Source organism: Zalophus californianus, chromosome 12 (genome assembly GCF_009762305.2).
Source record: "Zalophus californianus isolate mZalCal1 chromosome 12, mZalCal1.pri.v2, whole genome shotgun sequence".
NCBI lineage: Eukaryota > Metazoa > Chordata > Mammalia > Carnivora > Otariidae > Zalophus > Zalophus californianus.
The window spans coordinates 19,256,157-19,283,393 of NC_045606.1; the positions used below are offsets into that span (position 1 = coordinate 19,256,157).

Sequence of the window (27,237 nt, forward strand, 5' to 3'; positions counted from 1 at the left end):
ACTCAGAGCTGTAACAAATACGATGCTGTGAATAACCACACCACACAGAGTCCTTATTCAGCAGTGGATTATTTAATAATCAACCCTCCCTGCATTAGGCAAAAGTTGTAGGTGTCCTGAAAACCTAGTTTGAGTATATTTATTGGCCATGACATTTCTTCTTTTGTGAATTTCCTATTCATTTTTTATTTATGTAGAAATTTAAACTTTTCTTTTTTTTGGTAAGCTCTACACCCAACCTGGGGCTTGAACTCATGACCCTGAGATCAAGAGTCGCATAGTCTACCAACTGAGCCAGCCAGAAATTTAAACTTTTAATGTGGTTAAATCTACCATGCATTTCCTTTATCGTCAGCGCTTGAATGTTTTGTTAAGAACAAAAATATACATATGCACACATGGACTATGTATATATTTGTGTGGTGGACATAACAATAGTCTAAATATTCTTCTAGGAGGTTTAAAGTTTTGCTCTTTCCATAGGTATTTAATTCATATAAAATTTACTTTTGTGTGTATGAAGTAGGCATATGATTTAACTTTTCTTTCTCCATTTGGAGAACCACTGTTCACTACCAATAATTAACAATTTTACCCCTTTTTCATGTATCTGTAATGCCATTTATGTCATATACCAGGTATATACATCTAAATAAGTCTGTTCTGGGTTCTTGTCTATCAGGGTTTTTTTGTCTATCCAGATGCAAAAATGTTTTAACCGTTCTTGGTCTTTCATTCTTTTTTATCAATACAGGATAAGCTTGCCAAGTTCTGAGAAAACCCTATAGGGATTTTGATTGGAGTAAAATTGTATTTATAGACTCACAATTTAGGGAGAATTGACATACTTAAGATTCTCAAAATTTCCATTATGAACATTTACTTAGACTTCCTTTTATGTCCTTCAGTAAAGTTTTATAATATCTTCTTAAAAATCCAGAGCACATGAGCTACTTTGTAGTCTTTTTTGCTACTGAAACATTTATAGTTTGATTGATTGTTGTTGGTAGACACTATTGATTTTTTCATACTGATTATATGTCCAAGAAATACTGCTGAATCATCTTATTGATTCTAGTAGTTTGCCAGATTTTCTTAAATTTTATATAAGACAATCATATCTTCCATGAGTAATGAAATTTTGTTACTTCTTGTGCAATCCTTATATCTCTTATTTATTTTCTTGCCTTATTCCTCTAGCTAGGGCCTCCAGCATAATGTTTTAATGGGAGTAGTGGTAGAGGCATCTTCTCTTGTTCCTGACTTTAAAGGAAGGATGTCTGATGTTTCACAATTAAGAACGATGTTTGCCATGACTTTCTACTACATATCCTATTAAGGGTCAAGGAAGTTCTCCTGTATTTTAAGTTTTCTGATTTTTAAAAAAATTTCTTAAATTTCCAAATGCTTTCCCTGTGGCTATAAGGATGAACAGTGACTTTCCAACTTTAAAAAGTTGGAGAGTTCAGGTCTAGGCAGGTACACATAATCAAGGATCTCAGTGGCAGCAGAGATTTGAAGAGAGGAAGCTGGAATTGCCATGTCCATATCCACTGAACTTGGAAACCTCCCCTGGTTACCCACTAACTCCCCAAAAGGTCTCTTCCGTGCTCTGCAGCTCCAAGACTTGGTGAGTTTTCCACTGGCCTCTGCCAAATCAGTATCCTGCAGTGCCTCCTACTGGTGTTACAGAACACGGAGCTACAAAAAGCCGGTCTAATACCTTCTTCTGGATAGCCCTTAGGACATGGCCATAGGACCCGTTTTAAGTACTATTATGGTCCCAGTTGTTCCTTTCTGAATGCCCCCACCAAGTTTCTTATAGCTTTGCTTTGAATGTGGTGTCAGAGCTGAAATCAGCATTATAGATGGACCTGAATCGAATACTGTTCAATTGAGGAGGACAATCCCTTCCTTGCAGTAGATATTTTATCTTTTATAGCCCAAGATTCCATTCGCTTTTTACAGTACTGGTGCCCAAAGACTTGCCATTTAACTAAATCCCTTGCGCCTTTCCTCTATATAGCTCCTGGTTTTTGACCTCTCTGTGCGGTTGGGTGTTTCAACCCATGGTCAAGTCTTTATGTTGACCTTTGTTAAATTTAATTCTGTTAGAGTCAACCTGTTACCATATTTTGGATCCATATTCTGTTATCCAGCTATACAAGACCCTGCACAGTTTTGTGTCCTTTACAAATTTGATAAGCTCATATCCCCATCTGAGTCATTGTTGAGAATGTCAAACAGGTTGGGGTTGAGGATAAGTCTTAGTGTCTGCCACCTGGAGGTCCTAGCAGGACAGCTTAGTCACGTATATCATGCAAATGGAAATTACAGATTTTAATTATTTTATTATCACATTATTATATGTTATTATTAGAATTTAAATCTATAAAAATATAGACTGGAGATTTAGATTTGGGAACCACTGAAATGTGGGAGTGCATGAGAAGTAAAACAGGGGAAATGGACAATGTAGAGAAGAAAGATGATAGAGGTGCTATAGAATCCCCTTGAAAGGGGAAGCAGAGTTAGAGGAGGCAGAGAAGAAGGAATCAAAGATATAAGATGGGAACTAGGAGAGTCCAGGGTCATGGTAGGTAAGAGAGGATATAGTTCCAAGGAGAAGGGTCAAGGTCATTTGGTGTGTGTGCTGGTGGGGCTTGGGGGATGATGCCAATGGAAGGATTAGGAGCAAGATGAAATCCCAGTTCAACTCTGCAGTGGGGTATTGGTAATGCTTTTTTTCTTAAGCCAAGTGGTAAGTAAATACATTTTTTTTAAAGATTTCATTTATTTTTTGACAGAGAGACAGCGGGAGAGGGAACACAAGCAGGGGAAGTGGGAGAGGGAGAAGCAGGCTTCCTGCTGAGCAAGGAGCCCAATGTGGGGCTCGATCCCAGGACCCTGGGATCATGACCCAAGCCGAAGGCAGACGCTTAATGACTCAGCCACGCAGGCGCCCCTAAATACGTGTTTATCCCATGGTTATTTATACTTTGAATGCAGAAAATATTCATAATAAAAGTTTTTTTTTTCTTCAAAAAGAGTGAATAGGTAATGTGGAAGTTGAAGTACTGGGAATAGATTACTTTTAAAAATGGGTGTTATATGCAAACAATGAATCATGGAACACTACATCAAAAACTAATGATGTAATATATGGTGATTAACGTAACATAATAATAAAAAAACAAAGAAAGAAAGAAAAAATGAAATTGTAGGGCACCTGGGTGGCTCAGTTGGTTAAACATCTGCCTTTGGCTCAGGTCATGATCTCAGGGTCCTGGGATCAAGTCCTGCGCCATGCTTCCTGCTCAGTGGGGAGTCTGCTTCTCCCTCTGCCCGCCCCCCCAAACTGGTCTGTTTGTGTGTGCAAGAGCACCAAAATAAATAAAATCTTAAAAAAAATGAAATTGTAGTGGTGAAAAGGCAAGAGAAAGAGTAAAACTCATGAGGTAGAGGGTGCAGGTCATGGTCTTGAGCACATTAATAGTTGAGGGGAAGATGCCAATGGAGAAGAGGGGCTTCACTGTGGGGGAAAAAGAAGGCAATTGATAGACTAAACTCCAGAGTGGAGAAAGGGGAGGGGATTAAGAACTCAGGAGGCACAATAACTAAAATGTGGAAGCAATTCAAGTGTCTATCAGCAGATGAACGGGTAAGCAAAATGTGGCATATATGTGATAAAATATTATTCAGCTTTAAAAAAGAAGGAAATTCTGATACATGCTCAACACGAATGTACCTTAAAGACACTAGGCTGAATGAAATAAACCAGTCATGAAAAGATAAATACTATATCCACTTACATGAGCTACTTAGTCAAATCATAGACACAGAGCAACACAGCCCTACCTCAAGAAGCAAGAAAAATCTTAAACAAACAACCTAACCTGATACCTAAAGGAGCTAGGAAAAGAATAAACAAAGCCTCAGTCCAGGAAAAGAAGGAAATAATAAAGATTAGGGCAGAAATAAATGATACAGAAACTAAGAAAACCTCAATACAACAGATCAATGAAACCAGGAGCTCGTTCTTTGAAAAGATCAACAAAAGTGATAAACCTCTAGCAAGACTCATTTAAAAAAAAAAAAAAAGAGAGAGGACTCAAACAAAATTACTAATGAAAGAGGAGCAATAACAAAAAACACCACAGAAATATGAACAATTTTAACAGAATACTACCAAAATGTATATGCCAACAAATTGGGCAAACTAGAAGAAATGTAAAAATTCCTAGAAACATATAACCTATCAAAACTAAAGCAGAAGAAATAGAAAACTTGAGCAGACCAATTATTATCAAGAAAATTGAATCAGTATTCAAAAAACTCCTAAAAAACAAAAGTCCAGGACCAGATGGCTTTAAATTCTAAATTCTACCAAACATTTAAAGAAGAGTTAATACTCATTCTTTTTAAGTAATTCCAAAAAAATACAAGAGGAAAGAAATCTTCCAAATTCATCCTATGAGGCCAGTATCACCCTGATATCAAAACCAGATAAAGACACCACAAAAAAAGAGAACTACAGGTCAACATCTCTCATGAATATAGAGGCAAAAATCCTCAAAAAATATTAGCAAACTGAATCCAATAATATATCTAAAAAAATCATACACCACGATCAAGTAGTGTTTATTCCTAGGATGTAAAGGTGGTTCAATATTCACAAAACAATCAACATGATACGTCATATCAATAAGAGAAAGGATAAAAACTGATCTGATCATTTCAATAGATACAGAAAAAGCATTTGATAAAGTACAACATCCATTCACAATAAAAACCCTCTGCAAAGTAGGTTGAGAGGGAACATATCTCAACATAATAAAGGCCTTATATGAAAACTACACAGTAAACATTATACTCAATGGGAAAAAAATGAGAGCTTTTCCTTTAAGGTCAGGAAGAGAACAAGGATGTCTATTCTCACCACTTCTATTCGACATAGTACTGGAGGTCTATGCCACAGCAGTTAGACAACATAAAGAAATAAGAGCCATCCAAATTGGTAAGGAAGAAGTAAAACTCTATTTGCAGATGACATGATATTCTGTATAGAAAAACTTAAAGACTTCTCCAAAAATTTACTAGAACTGATAAATTCAGTAAAGTCACAGGATACAAAATCAATGTACAGAAATACAGAAATCTGTTGCATACCTAAACACTAAGAAGGAAGCAGCAGAAAATGAGAATAAGAACACAATCCCATTTACAGTTGCACCAAAAATGATAAAATATCTAGGAATAAACTTAACCAAAGAGGTAAAGGATCTATACCCTGAAAACTATAAGACACTGATAAAAGAAATTCAAGATGACACAAAGAAATGGAAAGACATTCCATGCTCATGGATTGGAAGAACGAATATTGTTAAAATGTCCATACTACACAAAGCAGTCTACAGATTGATGTAATCTCTATCAAAATACTGATAGCATTTTTCATAACTAGAATAAACAATCCTAAAATTTGTATGGAGCCACAAAAGACCCAGAATAGCCAAAACAATCTTGAAAAAGAACAACAAAGTGGAAGGTATCACAATTCCAGCTTTCGTTGTATTACAAAGTGGTAATGATTGAAACAGTATGTACTGGCATGAAAATCGACACATAGATTAATGGAATAGAACAGAAAACCCAGAAATAAACCCACAATTATATGGTCTCGATTAATCTTTTTTTTTTAAAGATTTTATTTATTTATTTGAGGGAGCGAGAGAGAGAGAGAGAGCACATGAGAGGGGGGAGGGTCAGAGGGAGAAGCAGACTCCCTGCTGAGCAGGGAGCCTGATGTGGGACTCGATCCCGGGACTCCAGGATCATGACCTGAGCCGAAGGCAGTCGCTTAACCAACTGAGCCACCCAGGCGCCCTCGATTAATCTTTGACAAAGGAGGAATGAATATACAATGGGGAAAAGACAGTCTATTCAACGAATGGTGCTGGAAAAACTGGAAAACCACATGCAAAAGAATGAGACTAGACCCTTTTCTTTCAGTATACACAAAAAGAAACTCAAAATGGATTAAAGATCTAAATGTGAGATCTGAAACCATAAAAATCCTTGAAGAGAGCATAGGCAGTAGTCTCTCTGGCATTAGCCAGAGCAACATTTTTTCCAGATAAGTCTCCTGAGGCAAAGGAAATAAAAGCAAAAATAAAGTATTGGGACTACATCAAAATAAAATATTTCTGCACAGGAAAAAATCAACAAAACTAAAAGGCAACCTACTTTTTTTAAAGGTTTTATTTATTTATTTGACACAGAGAGAGACAGTGAGAGAGGGAACACAAGCAGGGGGAGTGGGAGAGGGAGAAGGAGGCTTCCCGCCGAGCAGGGAGCCCGTGGGGCTCAATCCCAGCATGCTGGGATCAAGACCTGAGGCGAAGGCAGACACTTAACGACTGAGCCACCCAGGCGCCCCAAAAGGCAACCTACTAAATGGGAGAAGATATTTGCAAATGACACATCCTGTAAAGGGTTAGTATCCAAAATATATAAAAAAATTGATACATCTTAATACCCAAAAACCAAATAACCCAATTAAAAGTGGGCAGAAGACATGAACAGATGTTTCTCCAAAGAAGACATCCAGATGGCCAACAGACACATGAAAACATGTTCAACATCACTCATCATAAGGGAAATGCAAATCAAAACCACAATGAGCTATCACCGTACACCGGTTGGAACAGCTGAAATCTAAAACACAAGAAACAACAAGTGCTGGAGAGGATGTGGAGAAAAAAGAACCCTCGTGCACTGTTGGTAGGAATGCAAATTGGTGCAGCCACTGTGGAAAACAATATGGAGTTTCCTCAAAAAGTTAAAAATTGAAATATCTATGATCCAGGAATCACACTACTGGGTATTTATCCCCCCCCAAAAATACAAAAACACTAATTCAAAGGGATACATGCACCCCTATGTTTATTGTAGCATTATTTACAATTGCTAAGCTATGGAGGCAGCCCAAATATCCGTTGAGAGATGAATGGATAAAGAAGAGGTGATATATATATATATCACACACACACACACTATATATATATGTATGTGTGTGTGTATATATATATATATATATAATGGAATAATCAGCCACAAAAAAGAATGAAGTCTTGCCATTTGCAATGATATAGATAGAGCTAGAGAGGATGATGCTGAGTGAAATAAGTCAGAGAAAGACAAATACCATTTGATCTCACTCATGTGGAATTTAAAAATCAAAACAAATAAGCAAAGAAAAAGAGAGAGAGAGAGAGAGAGAGAAACCAAGAAACAGACTCTTAACTACAGAGAACAAATTGATGGTTTCCAGAGGGGAGGTGGGTGGGAGATGGGGAGAATAGGGGATGAAGATTAAAGAGTACACTTATCATGATGAAAAAGACCAAAATAAAATAAAATGATTAAAAAAATCATAGAGACAGAAAGCAGAATGGTGGTTCCCAGCGGCTGGGTAGGGGGGTGGGAGTAGTCTCTGGGTCAGAAAAAGGAGAGAGGCCAGAGATGAAGGAATAAAAAAAGGGTGACAATAAAGAAAAGGTTTGAGGTGGACAAGCAGAAATTTGAAGTTGTCACTGGATGAGATTCATCTTGGCACAGGGACTGGTGGGGTCCACTGAGGGGGGAGGTGTGTTGCAGGCTGGAGCAAAGAGAAAGAGGTCTGGAGTCTCTTGTGGAAGGGAGGCATGAGGCACCAGCGAGGAATGAAGGAAGGAGGCACCAGGTGGCAAGGAATGCTCAGCAGGGGTTAGCTGTGTGGGGGTGCAGTAGATACAACACCATCTTTGGGGGTTTCTCTGGCTCTGCTCAGCTACCTAGGAATGCAGGTGGAGAAAGCAGACAGGGTGTGGGTGGTAATCCTGAACTGAGGGTTCTCAAGGTTGGGGGAAGCGGCTTGGGGTGCTGACGAAGACTGAGCCCGGCAGAGCGAGACATACTCTCTGTCCGTATTTACATTTGGGAGGGGGTCTCTGGAGATAGCTCTGCTTTGGGGGCCAAATTGGGAGGGGCAGGGAGGCCTGTGAGTTGTATGTGCTGTAAGATCTGAGCCTGCCTCAGGTCTCACAGCCTGTAGGGGAGCCCCTAGAAAACCCCCTGGAGTACTGGGGCACCTATAAGGTCTGTAATATCAAAGGGGCTGAGGAAAATTCTGACAGATTGATTAGTCTGGGTGAAAGAGGTCTGCAACGCTAGCTTTCAGGGCAAGTCTAGGGGATCTTCAGGATAGTTTTACAGTTTTCATACTGACAGTAGATATCCTAGATTGGCTTCAGCCTTCATAGCAGGAGGTAGCCTGGGACCCAGCTAGAATTTACCAACTTATTTCAACTAGAGTCTACCTAGCACAGAAGCTGCTACACAGTACTGACTGCAAACCACATGCCCTGCTTCTCTCCTGCAGAACCTTCAGCTAGAAACCTCTCTGCTGTTCTAACGCATAGTTTTGTTATTAGTGATGATGTGGAGGGGGCCAGGATTGGGAACCCAGGAAATTTTTTACCAGCCTTCGGAAAGAAGAGAAAGACTGATTTTCACACGTTGAAAGATGTTAAAATATTGAAAATTTCCAGATGGCACGACGAAGAGGATTTGGTTCCAAATTTACTGTCCCCAGCAGTGGGGGACAGCCCAGCCGGCAGAGTAATTCTGACATCACAATAATGTGAGGGAGGTGCAGCTACTTTCCCAAGGAGAGTTTTAGAAAGGCGGGCCGGGCAGCTGAATGGCCTCAAGATTGCTCAAGGACTTTGGGGGGTTCTTAGTTCTAATTCTAGACTTTCTGTGTGACTGAGTGACTTGGTAATTGGGAGCCTCTTGAAACACACATCTATTTGTCTTGTGTCCCCAGAGCCTGGCATCCACACCTGCTTCATGGATTTTAATACAGAAGGAATCACCAGTGGAATAGAAATGAGGTGGCCACATGGTAATATAAAATATTCACATCTGATAGCATCACCTCCTGCTTTCTACCTTATTAGGGAAAGGAACACTTCTGACAGCTGGAATGGTGTTAAATAAGAGCCTGCATTCTAGAAGCAGGTTGCTGGGAGGGAATCCCTGCTTCACTGCTTTCTAGTTGAATAGCTTCACTGAGCTATAGTATCGTTATCTGTAAAACGGGGACAATGTATTCATACCTCCGTCACAGATCATCATGAGGATGAAATGAGACAAAAGAGACAAAGCCCCGGGCACACAATGGAATCACAATCATGCAAGGGAGTTGGGAGTCTCTTTGCTGACAGGATTCCCTTTTTCCCTAAGCCTAGGATTCACTTCTCATCCCCGGCTTGCAGCCTGGGGTGTTCCTAAATATACCAAACATGCAGAGTGTTACTGCTCAGAGAGCTGGGAAGGTCAGTTAATTTACAGAACGTCGGGCAGGTGCCCAGGTCATAGTGTATCCTCAATACCTATTGAGGATTGAATTGAAAGAATGAATGTTGAAAGACATTTGCTCTCAATCTCCGGGAATTACAAAACACACAAATTAGTCTTACTAAGCAAGTGATTTAAAGATTCCCACGTATGCAACAGAACTGTTGGACCCTTAGGTTTTGAGAATGCAACAATTCACTGAAATTAATGAAAGTGTCTGGAGGTCAGTGGTTCTCACTGGTAAACACAAGAGTTTCTGGATTAACTCAAAAATCCCCAAAGAGTCAGAATCTGAAGATCTGGGAAGAGGGTTGTCTCCAGCATTTTAAACCAGTCCCCCGGATAGTTGATGCAACACTTTACAGCAGCCTCAAGTTCTCTATTGAGAAAATCTAGAGGTTACTTAAAAACGTGATGGATGCTCATCTAAAAGCAGGAATCTGTTCTTTTACTTTTAGGCGTCCTTATTTTTTCTCCAATGGCTGAAAGAAGAAAGGATGGAAATTACCTTCAGTCATAGACTGGGCTGGGAGAATCTGGTGTTGAGCAAGTATAGACATGCTTAAAGGATTTGGCATGAAGATCTAGAGTCATTTGGACACACTCTATGCCTGGAAATCATCCACAAGGGCTATGCTCTTGGATTGTAAAGCGAGGAGCCTATCTGTTTCTCAGCCTGACACTTCAGGAGGACTGTATTTTCTCCTTCAGGATTAAGGAAGAAATATTCTGCAGTGCCATTGTAAATAATTCAACATCTAAGAGAGCTTAATGTGAACCACAAGAATATGACCCACAGCACACTCCAAGTCCGAGAAGAATGCCTCTAGATCAGCATTCAAAGTCTATTACTGGGAAATAAATGTTAGGCCCCTCAGTCAGCCGGGGAGAAGTTTCTGTGTATTTCCATGATTTTTCTAAGGAATTAAACTCTCCTGGAATCTGCACTCCGCATTTAACCTCCGTCTGAGGTCATGAGTCTGTTCCATCATGATGCGGTGCTAATCTGGCACCACTCTCCCCTCCCCTACTAATCTGTTGTTGTGAATGTTGCCTTGAACGGGTCTTAAGATTCAATTATTAATCAGAACCAATTTAACAGGCTGTTGGTGCCAGGAATGAATTTTTTTTTTCAATTTGCAAAGCTGGGATAAGCTGATCAAGGAGAATGGTACGATTTCACAGGAAATACATTAAGCTTCCCACGCCTGCCTAAAGAGCTTACTGAGGTTCACAAGAGTGCAAAGAAAGGTGTATTTGGGTGGATACATTACCAGTCGATGGAGAGTCATTATGAAGAATTTACAAGCCATAGCAACCTCAGTTCAGATAAAGTTTTCTTAACCTGGAAGGAAGGGCCAAATTGCTATACTCTCTCGTAGCTATGAGAAGCTACAAGCTTATTAATTATCTTATGAGGCACCAGACTTCAGACAGGAGGGTGATAAATGACCGAAGTCATTTGCAATACGCTGGAAGTGCAGACGGTTGTGCTGAGTGTGAGAAACTATATTTTTTAAAAAAGAACTTATTTATTTATTTGAGAGAGAGAGAGAGAGAGGGAGCACAACAGGGGGAGAAGCAGAGGGAGAGAGAGGGCTCGATCCCAGGACCCCGAGATCATAACCTGAGCCGAAGGCAGATGCTTAACCAACTGAGCCCCCCAGGTGCCCCTGAGAAACTACATTCTTGAAGAGGAGCTCTCGTGATGAATTGACCTCACCATGGAACCTCAGCTGCCCTGTGCATGTACGAGGTCACCTCAAAAGGTGACCGGGTGCTCATCCAAACACAAGAATCTCTTTGTTGTTTTACTTTTACATTTCCTCCTTTTTTTCTCCTGTAGACGGACGGATGCTAAGATGGAAATTACCTTTCGTCATAGACTGGAAACGTTTTCTCCCCACAGGATTAGAATTTCACCCCGGGGCACCTGGGTGGCTCAGTCAGTTAAGAGTCTGCCTTTGGCTCAGGTCATGATCTCAGGGTCCCGGGACCGAGCGTCAGTGCTCCCCACTCAGCAGGGAGTCTGCTTCTCCCTCTCCCTCTGCCGCTCCCTGTTTGTGTTCTCTTTCTCGCAAATAAATAAATGAAATCTTAAAAAAAAAAAAAAGGAATTTCACCTCTTAACACTGTGTGAAAATTAACGATCATCTCCTAGTCAGGGGAGACTGAGGTACAGGCAATGAGCTGCAAAATTTCAGGCCCAGGGCTAAATGAAAATTGTTCAGAAAGTGGGAAAAAGTGCCATTAAAGGTATTACAATATGAAGATTTTTCCTTCTTTCTTGTGGTCTCTCTCTTGCCTTGTCATGGTGTTTGTGTTTACTCTTTTTCTACAAAAATATTTTATTCATTTATTTGAGAGAGAGAAAGCGAGCAAGAGCAGGGTGGAGGAGCAGCAGAGGCAGAGGGAGAGGCGGGCTCCCCACTGAGCAGGGAGCTGGATGTGGGGCTCGATCCCAGGACCCCGGGATCATGACCTGAGCCAGAGACAGACGCTTAACCGACTGTGCCACTCAGGCGCCCTAACTCTTCTTTTCTTATTGTAAAATACATAGAACATCAAATTTGCCCTCTTAACCTTTTTTATATTTATATGTTATATGTACATTTTGCACATTTTTAAGTGTACAGTTTGGTGGTATTAAATACATTCACACTGTTGTGCAATCACCACTGGTCATGGTGTATTTTATTTGCTATTTATTTAAGATTTTATTTATTTGAGAGAGAGAGAGAGCATGAGCAGGGGAGAGGGGAAGAAGGAGAGCGAGAAGCAGACTCCCCGCTGAGCAAGGAGCTGGGACTCTGGGATCATGACCTGACCTGAAGGCAGATGCTTAACCAACTGAGCCACCCAGGCTTCTCTTTATTTGCTATTTAATGTCCTTCTAGGGAAATAAAGTTAAACCTTTGAATTATTAGCATGAATTTCATCATTCATTTTTACATTGTGCTGTGCTAGTTTTATATGTAAATGTCAGAGCATTTAGCTGATTTGTACAATCACTGAGATCACACAATTTGTATTTCGTCTCAGGAGGATGCCTTGAACTGGCTGGAAGATACCAACACAGATCCGGGAGGGTTGGGAAGGAAGAGAGGGTTCCCCCAGGTAGAGAGTGGGCCTGAGGGAGCTGGCTGGGAGTCCTTGCCCTGTGTGCCCACTTGGATCTGACTGCTGCTGGTATCACCCCTCCCATCCGCTGATGGACTGATGCATCGTTCCCTGGCTTGAAGCAGGTCCTGGGGAATCTCCCCTTCCCGCTGGTGGTCTCCCCAACCAATGGTGATAGGTTACCTGCCAGGGGACTGCAATCCCTGGACTCGGTAACTGGGTCAGGAGTGGGCGGTAGGCCCATCCCTCATTGAGTTGTGGCCTCCTGCCTGATGTCCACCAGACAGATGCAGCCCTGCTATCCTGGGCCCCCCAGGTGACCACCGCCATGCCCCGCCCCAAGATGCTACAGGACAGGTGCACCCAACCAGGATCTTCCCCACCTGTGCCCAGGCCCTTCCTGGGGCAGAAGGTGGCAGTGGTCACTGGGCAGGCCCAAGGAGGGGAGGCTGGGCAGGCTCAGGTTCCAGGGGACAGGAAAGCGGGTGGAGAAATCCCCCCCCCCTCCAGCTGGGAACATCTGAGGGGCGTGGCAGCAGGAAGCAGGGCCCCATAAACAGTCTCCAAGCCTCCCCACCCCCTTGCACGCTCCAAGCTTCCACTACCCCATCAGACTTCACTTCTACAACATAGTTTCAAGCCTGGGGCTGCACAGCATTAAACCCCAAGCATGGGGCCCTTCTGAGCTTAGGTCCCTATGGGACTACACTGTTCAGTGGTGCACTCTTGGAGCTGAGCTTGCATGCGGAAGCAAAGAGCAAGTGAGCCAGAGGAGAGTCAGTGCCCCTGTCAGCAAGGCCAGCCCTGCCCATTTCCCGCTCCCAACAGGGTCCCTCCTGACCCACAAACATCTCTCTGAAGAGTCGATTTGTTCCTCGGACAAAGCCTTCTTTTCTCTTGATACTGCCCCATGTTCAGCACTGCCCTCAATTTTCCCTGCCCACTCAGGGTTTTAAGTCTGGTGTTTGACCCAACCCCCACTGCTGGGAGAGTGGGCTGCACTCCTGGACACAGAGTAAGTTTAAAATTTGAACTCCATTTGTGGTTTCTTTTTGGGTGTTCCTTTGCAGCTCTTCTCTTTCTTGCTTCCCTCTCTCCCCCTCCGTCTGTGCAAGGGCAGATGGGAAGTCTGTCTCCTAATTGTGCTTTATAGGAAGTGAAGGTGGGGGTCCCTGCCTGGCAGGGTGCACGCGGCTCCAGCCATTAATGCTGTGGAGAGGTCCTTCAGTCCCGGGGCGGGGGGGAGGGGCGGCGCCTGCTTTCCAAGAGTGAGGGAGGCCCAACAAGAAGAATGGAGAGAGAGAGGGAAAAAGCTGCAGAAAGTCACAGAAGCAGAGAAAATATGGGAAAGGGAGCATGGGAGGATGGGAGGATGGGTGAGGGGAAGAAGATGAGGGAAGGAGGGAACGAAGGAAGGAGGGCAGGCAGTGAGCCAGCGCTTTGCCTGGTCTACCAACATACCAGAAAGACTAGAAGCTTCACCTGGTCAAGCTGCTGCCCCCAAGCCGACAACATCTGTGCATGCTGGTGTCAGACAATGACATGAGAACTAGCTACCAGGAGGCTCGGCTCCAAGCCTCCTGCCCAGCTCAGCACATCCTGAAGAGTGTGACTTGGCCTATTAATCTCAGTACTTCCCGAAGAATGAGTGCCCTGGGAAGGTGTGGGTGCTCTGGACGGAACTGGGCCGGGGGGTGAAATGGGAGTGTGACACGGGACAGAGAACAATGGCAAACCCTCTCTGGAGTTCCTAGCAGGGCCCTGTGTTGAGGAGCGCTGGGACATTTCAGTCACAAAAATCTTCACGGAAATTAATTCTACGTTTCCAGGGTGATCAGTGCAGAGGCCACACGAGCCATGTGTACTCACAGCCTCAAGTTTTGAAAACCCTTTCTTCCTGACAATGGTAGACTGAACTAGCCTCTTGGGTCCTACTGGGAAAGCCCACCGCTAACTCTCTCGCTCTTCAATAAGGGAGAAGAAAGGCAACTCCCTGTTTGATAGGCTCACAGCCTAGAGACGACACACAGCTTCTTGGTCAAGCCTGGCACGCCACCCCAGAGATCCAGACTCCTAAGAAGCCACAGGCTTCCTCTTCTTCCTGGTCTCTCAGTGATTAACATCACTTCCCAGAGAAAGATCTCACTTTCAGATTATGATACAGATTCCACCGAGATTCTCCTCACGGCTGCAGCAAAAACGAATTTGTGACAATACAAAAGACTTGGAGTACTATGATACACTCACTGAGATCTCTTTCATGACCAGCGAGATGTGAGAACAGTATTTACTTCTAATTCAAAAGAGGAAGCTAACGTGTGCTAGAGAAGATGGTCCTGCTCCCTGTTCTAGAGCAGAAGTTCAAAATGGTGGTCTGTGAATCATCCACAGCAGAATTACACGGAATGATGGTTTCAAAATCAGATATCTGCATCCCCACTTCAGAGCTACTACATCCGTTGGGGGAGGGGGTCAGAATCCACATTTTAAATATGCCGGGTGTTTGTAATCTTGCATCTATTGACATTTGTGAATTGAAGCTTGAAGTGGTTCTCAAACTACTGAGGCGGCCTCAGGATCACCTGGAGATGGCTGGGCCCCATTTACGGAGTTTCTGATTCAGGGGGGCTGGGGCAGGGCCTGAGAATCTGCCTTTCTTCTGAGTTCCTCAGTGATCCTGATGTTGCTGGTCTGAGAACACCACTGGGTTAGAACAATTACAACAATTTAGTTTTATGTCCATCAGGGGTAACCTACTTAACTGTTCTCAGGGAGCCCTGAGGATCAGTGTGTAGGAGGGAGTGGTGGTGGAGGGCTTGGTTTCTGTCCCTCTGGGCGGTGAGGGTCTGGGGAGGCCAAGCAGGGCTGCCTGGACCCCAAGCCAGGCTGGTGTACCCAAGGCCCTTGGGGAGCAAATGTGGGCTGTTGGGTTGTCAGGCTGCTGGTGGCTGGCTTTTCAGACTCTCAGGAGCTCAGCTTGGTTTCAGATAACAGTGGAGTTACAGGTCTGTTCTAGGGCAAGCCGTGAAGGATCGGCCAAATCCAGCACTTCCGGTAGGTCCCACAACTAAGCTGGAATCACCGAGGCACAAAACAGAGCCGAGTTCTCATTACCCGGCCAGGAGCCTGCAGGACATGTTCACGTGACAGACCACCAGGCCTCCGGGCTGATATTTCAGGAGTCTCCGGCCACAGAGGCTCCCTTTATTCCCCATATAGAAAGTGTTGCAGGCTGAGGCCTCCACACACCCCCGAGGCCACGCTCAGCAGTGGTTCACCAGTGTGTGCGTGGCTCCTCCCCGCCTGGCTCAGACACCTGCAGTTACCAACATGGCCACTAGAGGTCTCGGCAGGACCGTGATTATCTTGGAAAGGGGCCAGAAGGACCTGGAAGAAGCCCAGGAAAGTGCCTCTCCCACTGCCCCCTGTATTCTCCAGCAAAGGCAAAAGCAGCGTGAAGAGCTCACCACCTCTGCCTGCCTGTCCAGTATCCTCAGTGGGACAACTGGTCTTGCATGGCTGCCCAAGGAGGCATTTTCCTCTTCAAACTGCGCTAACGGTTGTCTCTGGAGAAGGGCTGCGAATACTAAGGCAATGAAGGTCCCCAGGAAGGGGCCTGCGGGCCCTTAGCATCATTTTCAACAGGTGCTCGCTCCAAAGGACGTGGTGGAGCGACAGTTTTCAATCCAGGATGAGGTACCACGCAAACGCAGCTTTATGAGTCATCTACCACCGCCTGGTTTCCAGCCAGATTTGCCCTCTGAAGTCCCTGCTCCACCAAAATCCTGGCGCTGAAATTCTAGCCCAGTGATACTTTCTGAGCTCACAGCTTTTATGCAGGGCTACATTTTGTCCAGCAGCATGAGAGCCTAAGAAGTGAGCAGGCAGTTATGCACGTCTGTGATCCTCCCCATCCCTGCTATAGCTTGAGCTGCTCTTCCCACCCAACTTTGAATCAGGGGCAGATCCAAGGCAGACGGCTGCAGACCAGAGGGGCCACTTTGAAAAAAGATGCACTTTAAGCTAAACTTGATATACGGAAGCCCAAATGGGCCAAATTGTTAAATCAAGTGACGATTCTTTGCTTCTTAAAAAAGACTGATCATAAAAATGCCATGGATTTCCCATGGAAAAAGCAAGCCCTGTTAAAATCACATTGCGTATTTGGTTCATATCTGCATTTCTGTAGTTTTACCCGAACAAGGGGTGTATCTCACAACTTTGCTGAAGGTGGCATCTGTGGGCGTCTGTTGGCTTTTCAGTTATTCTTGGATTGCCTCAGAGACTTCCCTGGCCCCGTTAACTCAGTAAGCAATACACTGGAAAGAGAAAATGTAACCTTGTTCACATACTGGGCCTGGCATCTCATGATGGAGAAAAGTAGACATCAGCTAGCTAGCCCCAAATGGCAGAAATCGGAGATGACCGAGTCTGGAGTTTGCTGCATCTCCCTTGGCTTCACGGGACCGTGTGAGGAGGGCAGGCTGCTTGCTTCTCACCCACACCTTCTCGCTCCTGCCTCTGTCCCCCTTCAGTTGGTAACAGACTCACGGGGCTCTTGCTCGGGTTTGTACAGCCCGACTAGAACTCTCTTCGTAACTCTGTAGTGGGAAATGAACATGGCTGGGAGGACCCGCATGAAAGCAGCTGGAGGTTCATAAGCAAATTTAGCATTACAGACTTACTGAAATCGGCTGTTCTCACACTTGTTTTACAGGTGAGGAGCCTGAGGTCCAGAGAGGCACAGTGACTTCCCCAAGCTCACCCAGATGTTTATGGCACAGCCAGGACTGGGACCAGGGTCTTTTCTTGGGATGTCAGCTCCTTCACTTTCATTCACTTAAAAAAAAAAAAAAGCTCTTTGGCTGTGCAGGGGGTTCTCTCCTCGTGAGAAATGAGCTGGGATGATACACTGGTGAGATGCTTCAATGGAAAGAGGGGGACTGGGATTTAACCCAGCCTCTGCCCCATCATCTGGGGCAAGTGACTTTCCCTCCCAGTCATCTTCTGTGAATTAAGGGGTTTGGAGTGAAGGACCCATCATCTCTAAGGACCTGTCAGCTCCAGAATTCTGTGCACGTCTAAATGGCGGGTTGGGGTCTCAACACCGAGGGGACACATGATGGACAATTGAGAGCCCCTTCAATTTTAAGTTCTTGTCATCTCTGACAACTTGGAAAATTTCCTCCTTACTAATGCCCACTGAACATGCACTTGAAACTTCAGCGAGACCGAGAACAAGCCGATCCAGCCCTGAGGTTGCTGGTGGGTGGGGAAGGCTGTACAGTAAGATGGGGTTATATTTTAAACGTTCCAGATATTCTCTTTGTCAGGCACAAATTCCTCCTCTGCAATTTATTTATTCTGTCAGTCTAGTTTATCACACACTAAACTCACTCAGAGTGGAAATACAGTTTATGTGGATTCAGGGAACACCAAAACACCATTGTGTGAATGAAGTGCCAAGAGAGCCCATTATTTGGCTTAAAAGCCATTATCTTCTCCTTCATGATCACACGTTTAATACACTTGTGTGTGTCCATCATATACATACGAACAGAGAGAAATAATAAACGAGAAGGTTACCACTTCTCTCCATGGCTCATTTTAGCCCTGCCACAGGGCACGATGGTATTTATTTTCACATAGCATTCACTCCTACGAAGACTCACAGAACAATAAACTGTTTAGGCTGGCAGCCCCAGAAGGACACTACACAGCAAAGGTGGGCAACCGGTGACCACGACCAGTGTGGTGAAACCTACAGATGTTTCCACACCGTGAAGCTGATGTCACCGCAAGAATGTGGACACATGCCTAGAATCCTAAAAGCTGATAATCTGAGGGCTCATTGTCAGAGAACAATGATCCAATGCATTCCCCAGGAGTCCCCTGCTCCTTCCCCCGGCAGGTGCCAGGCTGACAGCTTCACGTGCTCTGGCTCTTGCCCAGGTGCCGGGGATTGTGGGAGAGAGAAGGACAAATATAAAATCAGGACCGAGACAGAAGATCTATGGCTTAAAAGTGACGGTTCATGCGGCCCAAGCGCCAAGCGGGAGTCAGCGGAGAGCAGCGGAGAAAACATGCGGGGGTGGTAGGCAGAAGCGCACAACACAACAGCCGGACCCACAAGGAGCCATGCTCACACTTACATGGTGTGGTCTCACACTACCTTAGTTTGCTTTAAGCATTTCCATCGTCTGAGAGTTTGGGAGGGAAAAACAGAAGGGTTAAAAGTAAAATAAGTTAAGAGCTTGCACTTTTTTTTTCATGGTTAAAAACAACAATGTCATTCCTGGCCATCCCAGTCACGGCGTGCAGAAAGACACACGTGGTGGTTCACCGTGACAAAAGGCAGAGTTCTGGGAGCCATATCCTGGTTTCATATCTTGTTTCTGCCACGTGTTAGCTTGTGTGACCCCGGCAAGCATCTTATCTTTCTGGGCCTCAGTTTCCTCATCTGTAAAATGGGTCCAACAGGAGCACTTACCTCATAAAATTGTGGTGAGGAGGGCATGAATGATACACATGAAATACCTGGAACAGTCCTATTCACCACTGAGCATTATCTAAGTATTAGATACCATTGTTATCATTAGTTTTACCTTTGGCTTCCTCAGGCAGTACCACCCAGACTAGGTGATCAAACATTTATGGAGAACCAAGGACTCACAGAGAATTTTAGATGCTCAGTAAGAAAAAAACAACAGAAACAAATCAAAGCATTCAGGAGAAACAGACAAAGTTAGAAACGCACAGGTTGGGCAATGGTTTCATGTGTTGCAATAATTCTGTGAGGGCATTATTTCAAATTCCAAAGCAATTCAGAGTAGGTTTTAAAGAAAGATAAATAAAAACCAATCGCATACCCACAGATCAGTTAGAACCCTGAGGCCCAGTTCATGCTGGACAATTCAAGGCCATGTACACATCATCAGGGATTACCCTTTGGACTGACGGTGTCTTGTGTTTTCGAACCGGCTTCACGCACAGAAATGTTGAAGGCACTGGTGCAAGGACGGGAGGGTCATGAGAACCAAGTGGTTCACCAGGTCAGGCAGGAGGACGGCTGTCACTCCTCCCTTCCTTCCCAGAACTGTTCTGACAGCCCTGAGCTCACTGGGCAGGATCCTGTGGTCCCGTGGGAAAGAACGGGATGCGGGCACTCGTCCAGCTTCCTTTTTTGATTGCTGCCTATGTCACTTCTTATTCATCATGGGTCCCAGAAAGTTTCCCAGGGGGAAGCTTCAGGTTCCTCCTCTGTCACTCTAAGTTTTCCCACTTTCTCCAAGGTGTGGGGATTGTGTTGGCTCCATTAGGAATGGGAGCATCTAGACGAAGTGATGTGGTGGGTACAGTTGGATGGGCGGGTGCTAAATTTTTCAAAGGAAAAAGGAAAAGCAACATTGGATGTTTTCAGCTGGTAGGGGACCGAGGGAGCGAATAATAAGGAACATGTCTGCGTCTGTTTCGCCTAACTGGCCTTTGCCAGAAAAGAGGAGTCACGGGTAGCATGCCCACCACCCCCCACCCCACCCCCTGCCCTGAAGCACAGACACCTCCAGGGTATTCAGCTTCCAGCTACATGCAGGGCATTGTGTGTGTGTGTGTGTGTGTGTGCACGTGCATGTGTGTGTGTGTATCTATGGTGCCCCACCATGGATGGGTGTGCTTTGAGAAGGCTCCTGCTTGAAGCAGAGTTTTAACGTGGATACTATTCTTATGTGCAAAGGTACCCCAGAGTTGAATTCTCCAGCTGCCGGGTGGGCTGCAGGCTCCTCAAGGCTGGACCTGGGTTTTCCTGTCTCGGGCAGCCTCTCACCCTGCCAGATGGCATGCCCCCTGCTGCAGGACGGGGTTAGGGCTGCTGGTGATTGCAGCTTGGTTTGGCAAGGAAGCTGGCTCTTTAAAAACACAGCCTGAGATTTTTCCCAATCACAGGTACCGTTTCAAGGACACAGGTTACAGCGCTCGGGCTCTGGAACGCAGAGACACCTTGATCTACTCAACACCTTTGCGAAGGGAACCTATTTATGTCATCAGAATGTTGCTTGGGCAAAAGTGCAAATGCGAGAGGGGCCGAGGATATTCAGAGAAGCAAAGAGATTTCCAACCAGGAAAAGCAGTCCTAATGAATTGATGTTTGCAGAAATGGAGATATTTAAACAGAATTATTAAGCAATTAGCCAAATTATAACTAGGATGGGAAACACAAGATGATCTCCAAGGGAATCATTTCTAATAAGTCATTCTCTTGCACTGGAAGGCTTTCATTCTATACTGTCTGGAAGGTCACTATTTTAGCAGAAGAGATAGAGGCGGTCACATTTTTCTGGTTGATGGGACAAGCAACGTCATGTTTCTGGGAGGGTCAAGGAGCCCATCAGGCCACAGGACCACATCTGGAGGGCTGGAGCCCTTGATGCAGAGAAGCTGGCTGGGCCACCACTGTCCTGCAGTGTGAGCTTTAGTATGACCCAATGGCCATAGTGTCTAAGCTCTCCTCGGGGTCCCAGGGCCTCACCATCTCCAAGGCAGTACTGATACACCCAGGCGTCAGTTGTCAGGCTACCTTTCAGTGGGTAGCCCGCGTAGGAAAAAGGCCAAAATAATGGGCTCTATCACCAAATGAAGGGCTGATGCCAGAGTCATTTTTTAGAGTACTCTGATGTTCTTTGCTTTAGCTATATACTCAAGTCTCAAGACAAACTTCTGGATCCCTCTGACCGCTGAGAATTATCCCCCAGGCCATAGGTATCATGTTCCAATCAAGGCCGAAGCAACGGGACATCCTTCGTGTGCATCCTGCCTTAGAGTGGGAGAGGACTTCTCAGAGAAAAGGAATAGCATTACCCCTACCAAAAGGCAGCTCTGGCTTGGTGGTTCCCAGCATGCCCTTCTCCACTACAGACCCGACAGGCCTTGTACCTTCACTGGTCCTATTGGACACCACTGACTGTTCAGAGGGCTCACCAAATCCATCAGTCACTCTTAACAGCAGCAGATCAACTAACAGCCTGAGATTCTACTCATTACATAATTTTTTCTATAATACTCAAAACACAAAAGCGGTCATAGCCCTTATGTTTCCACTTGATTTACTAACACTTGAGGAACAGCTGTCTTGTTCATTAGAAACTTTATAAAAACCCCAAATGTCCCTCTGAATATTTCTTTTATATCTGGGTGATTTGCACTAAGCCCCGGGAGTCCAGGTTCGACAGTTTAATTTCTCACTTCTTAGGTGGTAGCAGATAATAGGTAGAACACTGGGTGTTGACTGATTTTCCTTCAAACACATCACCTCTTGGGCCTTCAGTGCTCAGTGCTGGAGGGCAGCAATGAAAAGAACAGAGCCCTGGTGAAGATGATTTTTAGTTGAGAGGCCTTTCAGAGGTGAGATATAAGATGGCGCTGTAATTTATGGTTGGAGTCAGAAATCTAGGCTGGACATGACCTTTGTAATTAATGGCCCAGTCTGCTGCTTTGTTTTACAGATAAGGCTATGAGGCCCCCAGAGGACCAGCATCTCAGCCTGCTGGAGAATCAGGGTTAGTGGTGGACCCCCTGACTCATGATCCAGATGACCGAGCCGTGCTGTTCCCCAGTTACAAGAGAAGAACATAATTTTCTAAGCAATGACATCCATTAAGGAGTAAAATATGAGCACTATGCCCAGTCTGCCCTGCTGAGTTTAGAAAGGTTTAGTCTCTTCATAAGCTAAGGGCAAAGTTAGGAAGCTGCTTTCATTCCTCCAATAAGAATAAAATCAAATGGTGTGTATGGTCTGCCTTTAGGTCACTGATCCCTGGGGATCAGTGACCTAAAGGCAGACCAAAACGAAATCTTGCCATTTGCAACGACATGGATGGAATTGAGGGTATTATGCTGAGTGAAATAAGTCAATCAGAGAAAGACATGTATCATATGATCTCACTGTTATGAGGAATTCTTAATCTCAGGAAACAAACTGAGGGTTGCTGCAGTGGTGGGGGGTAGGATGCGATGGCTGGGTGATGGACATTGGGGAGGGTATGTGCTATGGTGAGTGCTATGAATTGTGTAAGACCGATGAATCACAGACCTGTACCTCGGAAACAAATAATACATTATATGTTAAAAAAAAAAAGATAGTAGGAAGGGAAAAATGAAGGGGGGTGGGAATTGGAGGGGGAGACGAACCATGAGAGACGATGGAGTCTGAGAAACAAACTGAGGGTTCTAGAGGGGAGAGGGGTGGGGGGCTGGGTTAGCCCAGTGATGGGTATTAAAGAGGGCACGTACTGAATGGAGCACAGGGTGTTATACGCAAACAATGAATCATGGAACACTACATCAAAAACTAATGATGCAATGTATGGTCATTAATATAACATAATAAAATAAAATTAAAAAAAGAAAGCTAAAATCTCATCCTTTGAACATAATTTTCAATTGAGAACTGTCACTGAAGAAAGACAAGTTATATCTTTATATTTGGTAAAATGAAAGCATAAAACCTAAAAACATCCTTACTAAACCCAGTGACTTCCACGTCCTCGCAAGAATATGTCCCTGAAATTCAGTTCGAGTAACACTGTCCTAGTTCAGAATCCATCTCTTGTTCGCTTCTCTGGGCCCATTAATGAACTTCTCCTCCAGTTTATGTTCCTTCCCACCTTTGCTCCTGTAGTAGCTACCTTTGTACAGAATGGATGTTTTTTAGTTCACAATTTTGCAATGGAGCTTGTGTGTCCTGTTACCTCGTCACCTGATCTCTCTTACTGAATTCCGGGTCCTTTGTGATTTTCTTAATATTTGCTTTAGTTGAAAATCCAGCCCAATCCTGCCTTCGTGGAACCGTATTTTTATTGAAAATGCTAGTTTTGTAGAAAGAAAGAGATGGAGGTCTGCAGTCTGCCATCCACCGGCATCAGCCACTGTCTGGATTTCGGGAATGAAGTCCTACCAGTTAAAATGCACTTTAAGATATGTGCTACAGTGAACGCTGTGAATTGTGTAAGACTGTTGAATCACAGATCTGTACTTCTGAAACAAATAACGCAACATATTTTAAGAAAAAAAAAAAGAAGAAGATAGCAGGAGAGGAAGAATGAAGGGGAGTAAGTCAGAGGGGGAGACGAACCAGGAGAGATGATGGACTCTGAAAAATGAACTGAGGTTTCTGGAGGGGAGGAGGGTGGGGGGATGGGTTAGCCTGGTGATGGGTATTGAGGAGGGCACGTTCTGCATGGAGCACTGGGTGTTATGAACAAACAATGAATCATGGAACAGTACACCAAAACAAATTATGTAATATATGGTGATTAACATAACAATAAAAAATTAAAAAAAAGTAAAAAAAATGCACTTTAAGCACCTCAGCTGGCCTTGTATGGCAGTTAACTTCCGTGTTTTACAATCTTGCCAATTTAACATTGCCATCCTGTCTTCCTTCTGGGGTGACAGGTGGCTAAAAACACATTTAGATTTTCCTCTGCGAGGGAATTACTCTCTCCTTGACAGGCTCTCTCTGCTCCATGTCTCACAGACGACGAGGAATTTGCCAGGGAGCTCCCCTTGGGAATGTCTCTTCCTGCCTACCTGCTTTCCTCCACTCCTGGGTCAGAATTCTCTTACGAATTCATTCCCCAGTGGCGCACATAAGCATGCTAGAATTTCTTCTTGGCTCTTACAGTTGTTGTTTTTGTTTTGGATTTTATGGATAGCAACTTACAAAAAACTGGATGGGTCTCAGTTCTACATTATTTTGGTAAAAAAAAAACAAAAAGGAAAGAAAGAAAGGCTGTTTCTTTATACTTGCACCTTCCAGTACGGTAGCCGCTGGACACACGTGGCTTTAAATTTAATTAAAATGAAATTCAATTAAAAATCTAGTTCCTCAGTCTCTTCAACCACATTTCAAGGGCTCGAAAACCACATGTGTGTAGGGCACATATCGGACGGAGCAGATACAGAATGTTTCCATCATTGTTCTTTGGCACAGTGATGCTCTAAAACATTTATTATGCATTAATAAAATTTGAATGCAAGATGTGTACTATGCTCTAGAAGTCGGATTCTGAAAAAGATACAATGAAACATAAATACATAAGACAACTTCAGTCAAAACCAATCTGTAAAGTGCTGAGGAGACTTACTGAATAAACAATACAGTTGGAAGTCTGGGTGTCTTTATGTTCAAGTCACACAAATCCTCGTCGTTTAATTGAGGTTCTAAGGAGATCAGCCTTTATTTAAATGAAACGATAAAATGACTTTCACTAAATGGAGTTGTACACGTGAGGTTGGGGGTGGTGGACATGCATGGGGAGACCTATCAGAAGCACCTGGGAACTTGTGTCAAACTAGACATGGTCTCCCCTACCCACATAAGACCGGGAGTTTTTTTGGGGGGGGAGGGGAGGTGCTGCAGGTGGAACCTCTGTAATTTGAAAAAGCTCCTCAAGTGGTTCCCATGTGTTTTTTCCACCTCATCCCTCAAGTTGGGAACCACTGCTCCCCCAGATGGCTAAACTGTTAGGGAGATGTGCCTAATGGCAGAATGTCAAGGACCATTTATGTAGTTTAAGCCCCTAAGTCCTATATAGCTTATATTAGAGTTCTCTAGAGAAGCAGAGCCAATAGGATAGACTGGAAATATATGTATTGTCCCTGGAGAACCAGGAAAGCCAGTGGGATAATTTGGTCCAAGTCCAAATGGCTGAGAACCAGGGGAGCTGATGGTGTAAGTCTCAGTCTGAGTCTGAAGGTTCGAGAACCAGGAATGCTGATGGCACCCTGAGCGGTCAGAAGGGGTGGACATCCTGCCTCAAGTAAGAGACAAAGTCACCCTTCCGCCAACTTTTTGTCTATTCAGACACTCAGTAGAACACTCACTTGCATTTGTGTGGTGGGTCTTTTTTACTCAGTCTGCTGTATTCTGGAAATACCCTCATGGATACACCCAGAAATAACGTCTTATTAGCTATCTGGGCATCCCTTAGCCCATTCAAGTTGATTGATAAAATTAACCACCACATAGATTAGGTTCTGATTACAGGAGCTGGTCTCATGGGCAATTCCGCACAAAGTCTAAGTCGCGTGGGTAAGCTTTCTGGTTAGCAAGGTTATATCGCTTTTCCAAAGCAGCATGGGTAAATGCTGAAGGGAAGTTCACAGAGCATTAAACATTTATTTGTTCAAGAATGACTTATTAAGCAACTAGTAATAGCTGTCAAATACCTTGATACATTATTGTGGAGTATGGTAAATAAGTAAGTAGTGATGCTGGAGTGTGGTGGCTCAATTCCTGCGTGGGCTTTGGAGTTAGCCCGAGTTTGAGCCTGGTATGCTCTACCTGTGTCCTTAGGCAAATTAGTTAACTTATCCAAGGTTCAGTTTCCTGCATTAAATTATGAGGATGGAATGATATAAGGTGAACAATTCAATAAAATCTAGTAACTACATTATTACCAGAGTATATAGTTTGGTGAGGAAGACTCACTGAAAAGCTGTGCTCTTCCTAACTGCAGAGGTGGCTGGTTCAACTGATAATGAAATAGTGCTAAAGATGTCAAAGGTGTAGGCTTAATTCCTGTGTCGTCCAGTCAGCTGTAGGGTAGACCAGATGCCTCTGCCTTTAGCCCTGCCATCTCACAAACATGGGCTGCCAGAAAATCAGGATGATGGTATATGGACAATCAAATGTGAGAGCTAAGAATGATCCAAGTTGAAGTCAGTTCCAGTTCCTTCCTTCAGAGACGAGCAGACTAAGGTTCAAAATGCTTTCCCAAAATTTAAACACACCTCACTGGTGGCAGAGCTGAGGTCAGAACCTAGGGTTTCTGATTCCCTGCCCCATGTTGTATATACATCAATCGCCTCCAAATGGAACAGAAATCTTCATCACCATGAAATATCAGGAAAGATGCTTATCTTAATGTCACTGGGCTGTGGGGTTATTTTGAAACACTGCATTAACTTCAGAACCCAGAAACCATACTGGGTACAATTTTCATCTGTCCCCAGAGATAAATTGATATTCTGAGATATATCTCCTAGAAGGGACTCTAAGATGGCAGACTCACAATCTACAAGAGCTAGGTGTTCTTGACATCTAGTCTGTGGTATATCCCAAAAGTTAACCTAGCATATCTACTGCTCAGCCAAGGTAACTCTTCAATTCTTTCTGGAGTATGGCAATGACGAGGAGAGCACAGTGGACTCCTGAAAAACAGGGCGCTGGAAGGTGGGACCCAATTTTATGTTCACCGCAGCCCTGATACCATCTTTCCTGGTTTTCGGTTTCCAGGGCAGGTGGTCAACTTCTTGCTTAATCCTTGCTTTTATCTTGTCACCTCTTAAAAACACAAAGGGTGAAAGAACTGTGGGTTTTTCAAATTAGAACGTGATGGCCTCTCTGTCTTCTGAGCACTTCTTTCTGTGTGGCAGCTGTATAGGACAGCTTACTCCAAAGACAATAAATACCTTAGCATGCAGGGCCTTACTCCAAAGACAATAAATACCTCAGCATGCAGGGCCTTACTCCAAAGACAATAAATACCTCAGCATGCAGGGCCAGCCATGCCCAGTGACAGTAAAGAGAGGGGTAAGACAGCCAGGAGACACCTTTACAAATTTCGTCCAATTATATCACTCCCTGTTCACAGCCATCCAATGGCTCCCATCACAGTTGGAATGAAATCCAAACTCCTTTCCCTGTCTTATGAAACC

The 27,237-nt window shown here is 44.2% G+C and overlaps 1 protein-coding gene across 3 annotated transcripts in view; it reads right to left on the reverse strand.

Moving 5' to 3' along the window:
- Nucleotides 1-27,237, reverse strand: part of LHFPL3 (LHFPL tetraspan subfamily member 3) — a 573,120-nt gene that overhangs the window by 39,217 nt on the left and 506,666 nt on the right. The window contains exon 3 of one of the 3 annotated variants that reach the window (XM_027572964.2): nt 18,695-18,722. The exons of 1 other annotated variant lie outside the window; for it this stretch is intronic. In XM_027572964.2, the coding sequence (XP_027428765.1) occupies nt 18,706-18,722 (17 nt within the window). In that variant the 3' untranslated portion in view covers nt 18,695-18,705. Of the gene's footprint in view, nt 1-18,674; nt 18,723-27,237 lie in introns of all 3 variants that reach the window. One more of the 3 variants, XM_027572962.2, reaches the window with a different exon arrangement.